At 40.4% G+C, this 17,096-nt stretch overlaps 1 protein-coding gene across 3 annotated transcripts; it reads left to right on the forward strand.

Moving 5' to 3' along the window:
- The first annotated feature begins 979 nt into the window (after positions 1–979).
- On the forward strand, positions 980–15,637 carry LOC145437149 (uncharacterized). Of its 3 annotated transcripts, none has more exons than XM_080314319.1 (9): positions 981–1,504; positions 7,550–7,718; positions 8,245–8,348; positions 9,331–9,402; positions 9,473–9,490; positions 9,767–9,814; positions 9,885–9,986; positions 10,769–10,882; positions 12,531–15,637. In XM_080314319.1, the coding sequence occupies exons 2-9, from the start codon at positions 7,553–7,555 to the stop codon at positions 12,798–12,800; spliced, it is 894 nt and encodes a 297-aa protein (XP_080170445.1). In that variant the 5' UTR covers positions 981–1,504; positions 7,550–7,552; the 3' UTR covers positions 12,801–15,637. The 3 variants fall into 3 exon arrangements, with proteins under 3 accessions (XP_080170447.1, XP_080170445.1, XP_080170446.1); XM_080314320.1 differs by lacking the exon at positions 981–1,504 and adding an exon at positions 3,885–4,802; XM_080314321.1 differs by lacking the exon at positions 9,473–9,490 and having other exon boundaries at positions 980–1,504.
- The last annotated feature ends 1,459 nt before the right edge of the window (positions 15,638–17,096 follow it).

The following is a 17,096-nucleotide window of genomic DNA, read 5'->3' on the forward strand; positions in this document are numbered from 1 at the left end:
GCTCGGAAGTTGGCAGATACACAGCCCATATATATTTGCTAGTTGACGAGAGGGTTTGGTATAGGTTTTTGAACCTGTATCAAGTATGTAGGAAATATACACTGTTCAGGTAGGTTCTTAGTCAGTAGCTTTCAGTGGAAAAGCTGTACGCAAAGATGGGCGAATTCCAGGGCAATTGAAGTCCTGTGCTGACTCGGTTTCGTGAGTTTGCAGTTTGTTCACTTAAAGTCACCTAACTTGGTATTTTAACATAGAGAGAGAGTCTTTATTTTCATCGAACCAAAATACATAACAAACGGCAGTGATGGTGGTACAGAAAATATGCGTGCACAGGATTCGGTATTAGATAGGAATGATCGATAAGACCGTGAAGGTCATCTAGTCTGATCACACCAGCATCAAACAGGTACACTTGACTCTGAACAGTCTGGCTAAGTGACAATTTTTAATCCTGCGTGACGTGGGTCTCTATAATTTAACTTAGTTCGTCTTCTTGTTTGGGCTATGCTCAAGCGGGCTAACATCAATCAAACACGCGTAAGCTGACTTTGCAAACGTTTGACAAAAATTATTCAAAAGCGCGAAGAAGTTTTTCGCCCGATTTACCTTCAACGATTCATAGTGTGCGGTCCGATATAAAAATTCTATTAAATAGATAGGGGACCCCGCAACTACTAGAAAGCCTGTGTGGACCCGTTGTGAATAAAGGTTGCACAATGCTCATGTACTGAAATGAACCGTGGGAGCATAGCAATTTACGACGTAGCGTTGTAAATTGCTATGGTGGGAGAAACAGCAACGTAGGCGTTGAGCAATCTGATACTGAGATTAAGTGCGGATCTCCAAAGACCCCACGGGTAGTTGAGTTCGATAATTGTCCACTACTACTAATTTTACAGATCCTAGGACCTAGGGTGTTTCTCAGAAGGTATCGCTAGTCAGTTTCTCACGCTAATCCTAGCGAACGCTGAAAGAACTTCAGCTAGTTGATGCTGTTGAGACAGGGGTAGAACGCAGAACGTAGTGCAATACGCGGCAGTGAGGATTCGGATTTGACACTGAGCTGTCGAATTTGATAGCCAGTATCACGGTCAGTAGCCACCTTTCGGCAAGACTTAGCTTGTATATGTTGGTTCAAATGATTTGTTCAATAATTATGCCTGCAAATTTTTCATTCAGGGTGAATTTAGAATTTAGATGCAAAAGCGTCTAGCATCGTCCATGATTCCATCCAATTTTGGGCACTGCGGCGCAAGTAATCGGTGTTGTTCTGAATCTGATTTTTGATTGCCTTTCAGTGACCGCTAGCTATATAATTAGATGCCCGATTGGTCAAATTATTGAGGAAATCCTATCTTACCCAATTCGACTGCATCAGCTTGATATGTTTGGATGATGCTGCGCTTCGGCAGAGGATTTTCAAGTTTACGCGCTTACGTTACGTTTACTTCCATTGACTCTACATGTAACATTTCGCAAACTGACTGGAGAGGCATAAAACACTGTGAGTTGGATGAATTTATGTTTTATCATTGCCTGTGTTTGTCGAATGTATTTTAAACTCATATACATATAGGCCTACTCTATAAGCTATCATTGTATCACAAACTCTTCTATATATTACGGTTGGGGGAGGCCCGGAGGGGATATTAGGGTTGGGGGAGGGGGTAATAGGGTTGAGGGTTGAACTGATAAAATTGCTAATAAACCAATGATGAGGTAGGGGGATATTAGGGTCGGGGTGGGGGATATTAGGGTTGATATAGAGGGATATTATGGTATGGGTGGGGGATATTAGGGTTGGGGAGGGGTTATTAGCATTGAGGAGAGCCTGGAGAGGGATATTAGGGTTGGGGTGGGGTATATTAGTTTAGGATGGGAGATATTAGGGTTGGAAGTGGGATAGGATATCCCCAGATTAGGGTTATGGTGAGGAACACAATACCGTCAACCCTACTGCCTGTATGGAATTGGTGTCCTGTGCTCACACTACGTTTTATTAATTACCGTATTAATTAGTTTTTATTAAATTTCTTTAACTTGGAGAATTATCGCTGCTCACCTGATATATCAGGCAAAACGTACCTGGATTCCAGTAGGGCCCTACTGTACGTACGTCAACCCCAATCCTGGGATATCCTTACCCTAACCAACCTCCAACCTAAATATTTCCTCCACCACCCAAACCCTAATATCCCACTACCCAACCCTAATATGCCTCTCCCCAACCCTAATATCCCCCTCCCACAACCCTGATATTCCCCACCCCAACCCTAATATCCCTCTCCCCAACCCTAGGATCACCCTTCCCCAACGGCCCAACCCTAATCGCAATACGAAAAAAAAATGTGACATTTAGAAATTTTGACATGATCATGGTGAACATTGTTCGATGTCTGCCCACTATCGAAAAAGCGCCGACTTTTTGAGCTACCGGTAGTCTAGTTTATTGGCATCCCAATATATGTTATGCACGCTATATCAGATTCGCATGTTTGTACGAACTCTAGGACAGAGAGAATCTGTGAATCAAGTGAAAACAACGGTAGAAAATTTCTATGCCACATTATCGTACTTTGGTTTGGTGCGATATGCGCTTGAAACTGTATCATCGTTGTACATGCATTTGAATGTGTGCTCGTAACTTGCACTCAATAATAGTCGCTAAATAGTAATTAGTTTAATCGTTTTTGATTGATTGTTTGGTTAGGTAAAAAACTCAATGTTGTGTATCAATAATATTTGCGAAGAGCGTTGGTGAAGATTTCCGATTAAATGCACCTTGTGATACCGCGAACGACGTGACCTCATATTCATAAATCTGACTTTTGTGCACTGAGAGAGTATAAATTTACTGATCATCCCAAACAGTTTCCCATATTCAATAGCGCTCACGTTTACTCTCAGCGCCCCTTAGTCGCCTAATTTGTAGCTAGCTGCCCCTTCCAGCCAGGTCAAAACGCCCCTAGGGGGCGCTGGCATCCACTTTGGTAATCACTCACCTAGTTGGTATATTGGTTACCAGTGAATTCGGCACTTGGCGTCCCCTAACCCTTATCTTCCCCTCCTATAACCTATAACTTTAAACCTAACCTAACCCTGCTAACAGCGGACCATAAGTCTAGTCCCTAACCTAACCCCTAACATTAACCTAACCATAAACCGTACCTCGAATACATTAAGACATTCACTCTCACTTAATACATATCCGAATATATTAAACAATATTTATGCCCCGATTTCATGATAATAACGGTTATTACATTTCCAATGCCAAATTATCAGGGTTGTAATGACTCGAGTCATGACTCGACTCGAGTCCAACTCGAGTCACGTTTTTCAGATGACTCGACTTGACTCGAGTCATTTTCTCAAAATCCGGAAATGACTCGACTCGACTCGAGTCAATTTGTGTATTGACTCGACTTGGACTCGAGTCATTGCGCATGACTCGAACCAAGTCATATGACTCGAGACACAGAAGGCCAAGATCGACGTTTCATTGTAATTTCGAGGAATAGTAAAATAATCACACTATTGTGATTTCGTCTCTTGGTACTGGTACTTGAAAATGCGTTCCGAAACTGCTAAAAATGACGAAAATTAGTATATTATCAATTCGAACCATTCGATATCACCAAACAGAGTTATAAAAAAGTGGATTTAACAAGCCTTTAACTCGAAACTGGCAGTGAACACAATGACTTGGACTCGACTCGAGTCATAATGCCATGACTCGGACTCGACCCTCTGCTCAGTGACTTGGACTCGGACTTGACTCGGTGGTGAATTCAAAATGACTCGACTTGACTCGAGTCAAAACTATAAAACTGAGATTGACTTGTGACTCGGAGCCTTGTGACTTGGTTACAACCCTGCAAATTATCTAAGTCCGAATTCGCAGATTGCCGTATTCAAAGTTGCATTTAGGTTAATGTGAAGTGCCAAGGCTGGCTAAGTAGGTGTGTCCAGGTCTCTGCTTTGCCTGACCCTAGTCACGCCCCTTTTTCCGCAGAAGTCAGTGAGGGCCAATGATTATTATTTTTGTAGGAGAGTGAATTGAAATTACCTTGCACTAAGATGGAATAGGAGTTTGGGTTGTCATGTTTGGCATTAATGATGCAGCATTATAATTCTGTGGTTACCAAATGAAAATTCAATTCAAGGTTGTCACATAAGTCATGTCTACAAATATTTCATAACTTCTCCCGTATTCTGGATTTTAAACAAAAATCAATCATATTTTGTCAAAGGATCGAGTTTATGTTCAACGTGTCCAAGAAATTTGTACTCACTAAATATTTTGACAGCTACGTCCGAATTCCCACCCCAAGACGAATCTCACCTTGCATGACCTCATATTTTATAAGAGAAGGCTTTAAAAATTTAGTTTCAACGGGTCTAAGACATTTGTCACCTACTAAATACTTTGACAGCGTTGTTTGAAATATCCCTTGCGAAGTTTCATGCAGATTGACAGCGGTTTATATTGGCTCAGATCCACACCATGTCATTCAATTTATCTTTTGATTATGAAGTATTGATTCCGCGATGTATATTCCAACGCAAAGCAATTTCATGGCGTTGTCTGGCGAGTGTGCGTCACCCACCGTCTTGACTGGTTTATGCGGTTTCCTTTATTAATAATACAGAAACACTGCTTAGATTTACCCTAACTGGCTTGTCTTAAGATTGAATTTCACGCTATGGCATTCCCATTGGATGGCCCGCCAATGACTCAGTGCCACTCATTTCTCAAAGAGTTCAAGCGACTGCCTCTGAATCTGTAGTCTCTGATTCAGGTAATAAACTTCCAAAGAGTCATTTCAAATTTGGCTAAATCTCTATGGGAAAAGCTCATTCCTCAGATCATTATTTGTTTGCTTAGTTAATCACGTTTAATCCACTTGCTAAATGTTTTATAAACATTGTGATGCAACAGAGAGTGTTTGAGACCTGTCAAAATTTGTTATACACATTCAATGCTCCCGCATATTTGGTTATAAGGATGAGAGCATAAAACAGTCCTGCTTCAAGCAGGGCTCTGAAATAGTAATTTTTTCTCTTTCTTGGCATCTTTTCCTTCAGGTGAACCTGTTTGACCTGGCATGTTGCTACACATCTCTCCTATGCCAACACATCTGCTCCGGTTGTGTATTCTTTCTCTCAATTTAGGCTATAAAGTCAATCAGTAGACCAGACATAAACATGATGTTGTGATGATAGACATTGCAAACTAGAATTGACCACATATCTTCAACCCTGTATCAGACAATTGCATTACAGTGGATTGGTTTTATGGGAATAGTATACGTACATGTTTAGGCTGTATTTTGGGGGATTACCAAACTAAACAATTATATGATTTTAGACAAGTCAGACTCAATCGTAATACCAACATTGTGGTCTTGGCTTAGGTTCCATGCAGCATTATCAAATAGTTCTTATCATTGTATTTCAATCGTTGAATGTCTTCTCATAAATCATTACTATCTCTTCGATAGGCCTATAGCTAATGAGTTACATAGAATTAGTCGTATTTGCGATTAATTGAATGTGATTATTGTGATGGTAAGTGTTGCGAATGATGAAAGTATGTGGTTGAAACTGAACATTGTAATGATACTTGCTAACTTGCTGTTGCCTCTCTCAAGGGATTTCAATCTCTATGCCCAGTTGCGGGTGCACCTAATCATGTTTAGAGAAGTAGGTCAAAGCATTTCCAGTCAACGCATAATCATTGATTTGGGAAGTTATGAAGAACTTGTGGGTAGCGAAAACCGCAATTTGATTTGAAGCTGCGCTCCTTGCATTGATTTTTACTGAGGCTGAGCGCTGTAAGATTTCATTACTGGGATGAGTCATTTTTCAGTAGCCACTTGATTTCTGTAAGCTTGTGTTTGTTTGAAAGTTTTGGCTTTCTTCAATTCTCTTTATATGGCCTCCTGCACATTCATATGTCATTAATTATTGACGACACAATCTCTTGGTAAGACAATGGGAGGGTTGTAATATCGCTCCAGACTTTATTGGTCATTACCAGGACAGTGTGTCAATGGTGTTTTTGCCAATATGATTATTCAGGTTGTCTTCATAAGGTCTTTTATTTCATGCTAACTTTTTCATCATTTTGAGATGAGACAATGAGAGAATATTCTGGTTGGTTCTCCTCGGGCATTCATGTTGAACTATTTTTGTTAGAAAACTTTCAGATGACCCAAAATGGCTTCTGGTTAAGCAGTTATATACCATCTGTCATAGAAGTACTTTGTAGCATGTTATAATGTGACTCATTTATGACAGCCCACCGGGCATATGTCCCAGACTTGAAAAAGTTAATTCCACATATGGTTTGTTTGATGATTGATGTGATTCATTGGCGAAATTATGTACATTTCATGCTATTATATCGGGCAATTGTTTCAAGTTGATAAGTCATAGTCCCTATTGGAGGAATCATGCCTGCCTCTTGAATTGTATTTAAGTCTTTGGATTTGAACTTGAGGATGAGACTTACCTACACCACGGGATTGTGTGGTCATGAAAGTTTTGATGTGTTATTATCTATGTCTATATAGACCGTCTCCTTATTAGGGTTAACTGTGCAGCATTATGTCCCACTTGCACTTCAATAAGATTTGCTTCCTTATGAGCTGTGAGATTATTTTGTGAAGGTGTCATCCGGAAGTGAGGATGAAATGTATAGTAAAGTGTATTGAAGTGTCAAATTTGCAGCATAAAATTCTCTCATCTTCTTCTTAGTCCATTTGATTCTTAATTTTGCATTCTAACCGTCTTGATGAGTCCTTGATGAATGCTACGCTATACTAATAATGAAATATATAATAAAATATCAAGTGACGTTGTCTTCTTTTTCTCTCTATGTATCATTATAAATGCACTGTTCTTTACCAATGTTATGCACACAAGATGGTGCTGTAAGTGTGGCGTTACTGATTAAATCATTTTGGCATTCAACGATAATAGCCCAAATATGGATGAATAAGTTATTCGTTAATTAGGACATTGTGTTGAGCCAAATTATTGCCGTGTGGGTTACAATATATTTATGTGGTGGATTTAATTCCATGTTGATTGATCACAAATTTTATCAATGCTCACTGTTTGAGTGTCGGGTAATCCGAGCATTACAAGTTGTTTAGTAAGGCAATGTCTGCAGAGCATATGGTTTGGCTACACAGTCCTCTGTCAGACATGAGTCACTTGGTGAGCAGAAATACTCTCCTCGGTAACTGAAACAATAGGATCTATTTCTTCTTGGCTGCTGAGGGATGCTCAGCTAGTATTTTGCCTGCTTGGAAATTGTATTGGATCAGTGAAAAGTTAAATTTGTTAGATTTGTGACGTATGCTTAGCAAGGTATGACAGGGATAGGCAAGTTAGAACTCCTTATTAATAGTTACAAATTCATAGCTGTATTTGTGTTTACTTTAAGCAGGCATTGTACTACCTAAAATCGATCTTGTGAAAGTTGTGATTTTTATATAAGATTTAAATTAGATGTATCAATGCTGCCTTGACTGTTCAGAGTATGAGTGGACAAATGCGAGACGATATTGGGGAAGTTGGGCCGTCTTACGGGGGGACCATCAAAGAGGAGGGGGACACTTCGGAAAGCGGCGATGCGAGCTCGAGTCATTCCATGGGGATGTCCATTTATCATCCTTCCTATGAATCTCCGCCGGATATAATACCAGGTATCTTTACTTTATAATATCCAATGTTATATCCCTGGTGAGGTGTAATGTGTGTCAAATGGCAGTTTTCAGGAAGAGAAGACAAAGTTTTTTCTTTAGGCACTGTTGTAATAGAATTGGAAGTAATCTAAAATATACTACTTGTTTAATAGAGAAAAGTACCAGTGTGCTGCTTTGTTACAGTCCAGACTATAATATTATACTTTTAATCTACCCTTCCTTATTAATTAGAATGCCCAGCTAGCCAGTTATTATGATTTCACAGTAACAAATTTAGTCTTTAGTGTTGTGATATCATCCATATGGGATAGCTCGTTTGATGCACCAAAAATTACAGACTCCCTATTGAGCCGTAGTCATGATTGTGCTATGCTCTTTCAACATATGCAATTATGCATGCATTCGTTCCTAATAATGGTGTCAGCCGTATTGTCTTTGGTCTAGCACGACCCAAAGTGGATATCACGTGTGCCTACCCACTAGACTTCTTGTCGGTGGAGCTAACTGTTTTGATTGTTTTACAAAGCTCGGGAAGCCATGATGTCCGGCCTTCCTGGAACGTCGTCAGCTCCCGAACATTCAAGCTATCCATCACTCAAAGTCAAGCGACCCGGCAGACCTAGAATACATGTGAGTCGGGTGTCTGAAATAGCGTCTATACAGATACCGTGATTCGTGGTCATCAGTTTGGATATCCGAATGATTTGAATCTGTGATAAGTTATGCCGCAGCGGTTCGATTTTATCACTTTTCAATTATATTCGAGTACTAATATTACTTCTCATAGAACTGGGAATTGTAAATGGCATGCGAGGGTGAATTTCCGCACTTATAATCATAAACTGCTTTCTTGTTGTGAGGTTTTTCTGGCAGAAGCGATCAAAGTATTCATTGTTAGTACCCGAGTAGACGTATCACTATATTTTATACTCAATTACAAGTAGGAGTACCTGTTTCCCGGATATGTCAAAGTAATCAAGTACTTAAGCAGTTTTAAAAAAAGTTGTTTTGGTCTGTATCAGTGGTTCCCAACCTAGGCGATATTGAGTAACAAGGGAGCAAAAATGTTGGGAACTTTCGGTGAGATATATGTAATTATCACGGCCAAAAAAGCATGTGAAGACGGCTTATTCTGCACACGACGCGGAAGTTCACTGATGGCAATTTGGAAATTGCAAGCTGTATTTTGAAGACTATCGCAAAATGGCTAACGGCACACGACACTACAAATAGGTGCTGTTTTCGAAAATGTATTTCAATATTTCGTTCAGTTATGACAATTTCACTAACAAATTTGATGGAAACATCCGAAAACTACTATCTAGCCTTAACTTTACCAAGTTCTGTGTGTAAAAAGTAACTAATTTTGCCTAAGAAGGATTGCAAGTAGTTTTACCCAAACGCTATGGTATAGAAGTGGAAGCATTCAAGATTACTGACGTCGTCTGGTGTCTGGCGTGATTTTTTAGTGGGTGCGTCGCAGTTATAAATTTGAACTGTTGTTAAACTGTGCGACCCCAAAATCCCGCCATCCCTCTGAGAAAGTTTACCAAATTGTAAAGAGCTATTGGTTCCCTATTAAATAACATGCATTCTGTTGTCCTATCCGCAGCCCCCGAAGCCTGTCGGAATTAGCAAGCCGCGCGGACGGCCCAGAGGGTCCAAAAACAAGAAGCCAAGAAAGGTAAGGTGTGGACTGGTCGAGCTCTTCACATTACTGGAAGGCGTCTCATGCCTTCAGTTTTATTTTGCAGAGGAAAGATCCCGCAACAGTGAGTTACCTTTTGTCCTGTAATAGGTCTCGTAAAGGAGTAGCAATTTCTAAATGTATTAAGTATAGCGGTGTCATACTTTATCAACTTGATTTGAGCATTCTGAAAGGCGGAAAATATTCAGAAGCAATCAGTAGCAGAGTACTTCTACTTCTACAAAGTACTCACGTGCTCATAACCTTTCACTTGGTCACGTTTCTGTCTGCTATGACCACTTCTGACGTTAGGGCCCGCGTATCCCCCTGGACCCCTACCATTGTTTGCTTGTACTTTCAGGCATGCGAGCGACCCCCGAAAAGGCCCAGGGGCCGTCCGCGGAAATGGGTGAGTGACATTAGCATTTTTTTTTTTTCGGCACGTATTTAATCGTCTATCTTTCTGCATGTACGTTAAGCCTCCAGAAATGTGGGAGGGCTTTCAAAGGTCGCAGTACGCCGCCACGCAGCACATGCATGAAATGCACAGACAACAACAGCACCAGCAGCATTCTCAAGAGGTGGGAAATATAGAAAATTAAAGGTCTCTAGTGTGTGGTTTGATCTGCCAAATATATTTCAATGTTATTCTCAATTGCAAAACGTAAGCGCTTGAAGACTTGTCTATCGAAAAATGAACACCAGATCTTGAATGCTTGAATATGCCCTGCGACGTGATGCAGCTTGGAGAGTTCCTGGTCTATCTTTGACTAATCCTATGTCACAATGCTATGTGAAAACTTCTAGTACGTTTCTCAACAAAATTTGCCGAATTCGACAGTAATACTCGGTCCAAATCGTCATGGGGGTTTTAACGGGACTCTTCCTTGCAAAAAACTTCAATAGAACCACACACAACATGTATATCGGTTTCAGGACTACATTCATTGTAATATAATTCATTAACTCAACGACTTTCACGTGCCTCTTATCAAGAGTTAACAGCACAATAAGGAGCATATAAACAGAGATTCAAATAAAAACCAATTTGTGGAAAATACTTCGCCGAATTGGTTTCCATTTAAATCTCTGTTGACATGCAGTGCCGTTAATTCTTGATAAGGGGCACACGAAAAGTATTCTAGGTAATAAATTAGTACTACAATGAGTGCAGTCCTGAAAACATTTTCAAGTTTAATACCGCCAGTCATGACATGTGTCGTACAAAAGCACAGCAGCATCACGTTTAATAAAAGATGAAATTCTTATTTTTGAGTTGCATACTTCGTCATAATAACATTCAAGAGGTGATTTAGATTGTTAAAGTTCACCGGTCCGTAAAATTTGTTCCGTCGTTTCTCAGATGATGCCTGGTCCCAGCCACCTGTATTACGACGATCACGTGCTTCCTCAGCATGAAGATGTTTCATCCGCAGTGCCTCCGCCGCTATCGCATTTGCCGTACATGGTGTCCCCGGTGAGTCGCGGGTTTGAAAATATATCAGTCTGGAAGCAGACTATAATTAGGGCTGGGCAAAACAGAGTACCTGAGTGATTCGATTCTGAATCACGTATTACACTTCGATTCGAGTATTCGATTATCACTCATTATGACGTCACAACAGATGTCAAAGTTCGAATATGTACCTTTTATGCCCCGACACAGAACATATGCCTGTTATCCGTTAAAGATACTTTGGTGTACTCATTTCATTGCACTTCTTGACAATGTTATGGGATGATCATGACCTCCGAAATTGTGTTATTTCCAGAAGCGTTTGTAGCTTATGCACTATGTCTCGTATGCTGCGACACGGCCAATCAACGTTTTAAGGGTTCCTCAGTGGAAGAAAGTATCGAAAGTATCTAAACTATAACTCTCGTTGCTAAATTAACTTCCAGCTTGGCGAGGAGCGTATAGTATAAATTCAGTATTCGAAAAAATGGTCTTTCACTACTGGACCCGAGTACTCGAATCATCGTGCCCAGCCCTAACTATAATGTTAATCTGGTGACGTCATATTTTGTGATACGATTGTTGATATACAATGTTCTTTCCAATTCTCTACTAGTTGCTGACGATTACCCCTGACGAGTGTCAGCCGAAAATATTCGGGTTCATTTCAATATGAATATACTATTTAAATGTCAATCTTGGATCAAAATTTACTTCTGCGAAGGGCCGAACTAGAGATTTTACTCCTGAAGAATATTGAAATAAACCGTTACACACATTTTAAAATGCTTATAGTGAAAACTAGATCATTTCGTGTGTAAATACGGTAGCAGTTTTAAAAAAAATAGAGATGGATAGCGTGAACGCCGCATTTGTAATTCGGCAATGCAGCTAGACCAGTGGTTCCCAACCTTTTTCGACTCATCGCCCGCCGAATCTTGGAAACCGAAAAATGGGCATACAAACTGTAATCACTGGCGAGTTGACCAAAAAAAAGGTCACCCTAAGGTCATTTCTCCGATTTGACTCATATAGCCGTTTTAACGCGCCGTCGCCCCCCCTATCGACCCCTTCGTCCGTTTTCGCCCCCCTATCGCCCCCTTCGTTATTTTCACCCCCCCAAACCGCCAAATTGCCCCCTTTTGGGGACGATATCACCCGTCTTGGGAACCACTGAGCTAGACAAAGCTTAACTGAGTGGTCCAGTTGGACAATATAGTCATTGAAGAAATTTGGTTTTTTGAAATTCTCCAGGCATTCAAGGCCGAAACTAAATTACTTGAAGTACGGTAGTAAATATAAGGTCTCTGAGAACTAGAATTTTAATTGGAAAAAGCAGAATGACTAGCCGCAAACAGGTGTAATTTTAGAATTACATTATGTTCACATCATGCTGGGACTCTATTGCCTGGTTATTTTTGCAATCGCACTCCTGCGAACCTATCCTAATTTTGTTCTAGCAGTAAGATCCTGGATAGAAAAGATCAATAGATTTGCTTTAAAATGTTTGTAAACATCAAAACTGGAGTAAGTACTGTAAGTAGTCTAAGTACTTAGAAAGTAAGTAGGTAAAATCTGCTTTGAGTACTTCAAAAAAGTTAAAGTCGGCTACTTATTTTCTGACCATTTCTGATTGCATGGAGTCCCGCAATACGATGTTCTCATTCAGCACGAGGCGCCGGAGCTGCCCCACATGATGCACATGCACCCCCCGGAGCCAATGCCGGACCACCGACACCCCCCGCCCCAACACCACCATCTTCACCACCCCGTGCGGCACCATCACGAGCAGCCGCACCTCGCGCAGCAAAACGTCCGTCCACTGTACATGCAAGAGCACGAAAGGCGCCTGCGGGAGCACGCGCTGATGGTGTCACAGGAAGAGCAAAGCTTTTATCATCACGACGGGTTACACCGTCCCCCGCATACTACCTCGTAATTTTGTTATTAAAATTCTTCAAATTTTTTACCGACACCAAATACGCCGTGGGACTTTGCCGGGCCGCGTAGGTTGTAAATCGTGTTATTGGGAGATTTGTTCCTTTGATATTACCGAGTGTTCCATCTTGCTATCCTCGAATGCCTAAGATTGCGGTGCGATGAATAGACGGAGTCGATATGACATGCGAAAGTCTATCTACTGACTTTCCGACTGAATCTTGTAAACTTCGAAATCATGACTCCGACACGCGATACAAACTGATTTGGAATTAGGACTCCTGAAAAATTTGAATCCTTGACACCAAATCCTGACTCGGCAAATCTACACAACTACTCTGGCTTTGAATTCTTGCTCTTTCTCATTCGAAAATACCTACAAAAATGCGAATCATATTTTCCAACTCAGACTGCAACACGTAGAAAATTGCGACTCAAACTCTAGCTCCCAAATACTTGAACATTTCCAAACTCCTAGTCACCCAGCCTGATTCGACATGACCTACCGCTAGGGTCACATGCGGTGTGGCCCAGAATAGGTTACTTCCAATGTCCCATCGTCGAATGAAATTTTGTGGCACTCGTTTTTGCGGTATGTCCGCGCGCACAACTAAAATTTACCGGCACATTCGGCAACCTGTGGCTACGAGGCTTATGTAATGCTGTCGGTATGTCATCTGACTGGCTCTGACTAGATTACGCTGAAATGTCAGCAATCAAGACTGGAGGTATTGAAGAGTGACGTAATTTACACCGGCATTTAACACCATTTGCTGCTTGACTCTCAAAGAAAGACGGTAGTTTTACGAGGCCATGTGTGGTAGCTAGTACGTATAGGGACGATGAAACTTATGTGCAAGTGCCCGGCGATGTTATTTCAATACTGAATTCGTCTGGTAGCACTCCCTCCATTTCACACTCTCTTCAAGTCCCGTTATGTTATCAAATCCTCTGATTATTCACGACTGTGTAAGTAGATATCGACTTTTGCAGCAGCAGTGTTTTGGCGTCGAATTTCATGAACCAGTATGTACGCCTATGCCATCTTCCTGCCGCCTGTATATTCGAGAATTTCATACCCGCGATCGTCAGCATCTGATTAGTCGCGTAGCTTCTATTTATTGCGTCGAGACGAGCCGTGAAAACACTACTAAAGATATATATTCTATGTATGCATTGAGATTTTTTTGAGATATATTATCACGCGACGGCACAATCAAATTGTGCGCACGAGACGCGATTCCGTTATCATTCCTATCGTGTATTAGGTATACCAAAGAATTTTCCACTTTTGCGCTAATGCTTCACGATTGCAACGGGCTTGCTTACCTATATATGCCCTTAACTGTATCCGTGTTATTCGTCGTCGTATTGCTTTTTACCTGCAAAACTGTGTGTGTCGCTGTACCTTGACTTTTCTCATTTAAACTGAAGTTTTTGATACTATATTTTTAGGCTACTCTCGGTGCTATTCGAGAGTGGTTTTACGCCGAATTAGCGCTATATTGCGTACACGTCGATGAGATTTATTAGAACAATATTGCACAGTGTGTTCGTTGATGTATTATTGCCTTTCTTTTCCTACCGAACAACCCAAAGCTAGTAAATTCACAATCCCTCAAAAGACGCAGCTAATGCGCAGTATAGTACGTTCCTCGTCTTGGAAAACGATCGACGGTAATAATTTATGTTCGTGTCTACCCCAGTAACCTCATTTCTATCTGCAGTACGTCGTACGTTTATAATTTCATATTGTTTCACTACGAATGATTGCTTGTTCGATTCAAATGCAGTACGGTTCAAGTTAACAATCATAATCCAATGTTCCCTCACGCCATGTTCCAAACAATACTAGACCATCGGTGCTCAAATTTCGTATCATTTCATGGTCACCGATCCTTCATAGTACTTTTATATTCATGTTTATTTGTACCTGTTTCTTATCAACCCTGTAATAGGCAGTTTAGGTGGTTTTCTGTTCCCTGTACGAGATATGGCATACAACTTTGCAGTGGGGTGAAGACATATTGCAAAGCGTTGTAGGCATTTGCGACCCTTCACTGTGAGGTCATTTTTAACAAGCAATATTTTCTGAACGTATCCAATTTTCTGATAAACGTCTCAGACTTCGTTCTTCATGCCATTGTTTTCGTTTTATTATGTTCGACATTATGTAACTGAGTAATCGCGGTAATTGATTTTCAGTTTGTCCTAGTAGGTACTCCTCGAATTTCAATTGAATCCGTGTAATTATGTGTAACGAAAGGTACAGCCATCAGCATAACCGATGGATGTGGACATGCCTCTCCACTCCCATCCTTGGAAATTCTGGATATGCGATGTTCGTGATTTGTACCAACTATTAAATTTTCAACTAGAACTAGAACTGCTCGCTTCAAAATCCGCAGCCAGAGCAAGAACTACCCACTTCTCGATAATCTGTAACTGGAACTACTAGAAAATCATTACTTAGTTACCCGTTAACTAATTGAATTGGTAGTTTGTACAAGTCTGGCGTCATTGCGACTGCCCCCTTTCAATTTTCCAATTCGTTTGAATTGGATTGTATGATAGGAAAAAATGCGCTCTGCCTCAATCTACTATCATTTACCGTTTACTCTGTATCTCTCATACCTCGTTTCGCCGTTATATCTGTCGTTTGATCCGAAGAGTCTTGTGTAATATGTTCTGTTCCGTCTGGTCTTGCGATAGTGATAATGTGTCTGTTACCGCCGTGAAATGAGATGGAATCAATTTGATTTATTTCACGATTTTCTCAATTCCCTATCTAAGACGATGATTTTGAATGACTCGTTAATACAGTTTGTATCATGCGAATACGCTTGTTTGATTAGGACCGAATATTCCGTTTTTTCTGTCTTCGGCGTAGCAAATTCGCGGCAGTTGTTTAGTATTTAGACCAGTGGTTCTCAAACGCCGGTCAGTGTCAACTTTACTGTCGATCCGCCAAAACAGGGCTGTGGAGTCGGTAAACTTTACCACCGACTGCAACTCCGACTCCTGAGTCTTTTTATTAAGAGAAATCCGACTTTACCAGTATTACCAATTTCATTCGAAAATTATTTGGCACAGTGACGTTTAAATAACTATCCTATAAACATTGAACATGACTAACGATGGCATGCAAAATTCTTTCATTGTGGCACAGCTCGAAATATTCACTATGCATTTTTACATGCCTTTCTAAGTATAATATCCTTCCTCAAGTTTTTACAACACGGACTCTCTAATATCCTAATATGTATGAATCATTCAAACGTGACCTATATCCAATCCTGTATGTTTAAAATGTAGACAAAACAATCGAAGTGTAGCTCTAGCAGAGGTGGTCAAAGTAGTCAAGAAAGCTACTCAAGTAGAAGTAGCGACGAAAATATCTACTCAAGTACGAGTATAAGTACTTCTTCCATGAGCAACCTAAAACTACTTGAAGTAGAATTGACTGACTTTAAATCTACTCAAGTAAGTAAATAGTTGCGTAAACGATCGTATTTCGTTAGCATGGATTGTCAAAATTGAGGTATGCGAAAGGTGCAGAGCTTGGTTCATATTGATGCATACCAGGAGCTATCCAATTTTCGACAGCAGAAGCATTCGTTCACATCATTGGATGAAAATGATAGTATTGATATGCAAATGCAACACTAATCCTCTTTTTACTCAAACAGCCCGTTTTAGAAAATATCATGGTGTCGCATCCTCCCCCATATTATAAGGCCGGTAGTATAGTCGAAGAGCAATACAGAGAAATTGTATCAGACGCGGTGAATACACTGCGCGATTAGTAAACGTTAATAAAAAATATGATGGATAGTAAAAATGCCATATTGTTAAGCTTTATTTCCGGGAATTAATAGCACGCTTTCTTTTATGCTTCAACATGTACGTTCTCCAGACAAAAGAACTGAAACTAATTCGAACTGTAAGTAATGATACTGCGAATTGAACGAGAAATCCAATACCTTTTCGAAAAAGCGGAAAATGTTGTTTGCGATTCCGCATGTTTTTCTCTCCTTTATTCTATGACGTTTGTAAAGGAATCAGCTCGAAATTTTTGTATTCGTTTTTTTTTCTAATCATTGTTATTGTACGCTTATAGTCGGTTTGATTGGTTGATTACTGTTAAATTGTATTTTCGCTTGTGCTGTAAATTGCCCTCGTTACTGTTGTCTCGCTCTTCATTCCATCGAGCAACGGACGAGCAAGCACGGTTGCGAATCTCGATTGCATTAGCATCTTAGTATTCTCAAATGAATACCTACGTTAACATTATATA

Source organism: Botryllus schlosseri, chromosome 4 (assembly GCF_051294905.1).
Source record: "Botryllus schlosseri isolate E-star chromosome 4, Bs_hap1, whole genome shotgun sequence".
Lineage (NCBI taxonomy): Eukaryota > Metazoa > Chordata > Ascidiacea > Stolidobranchia > Styelidae > Botryllus > Botryllus schlosseri.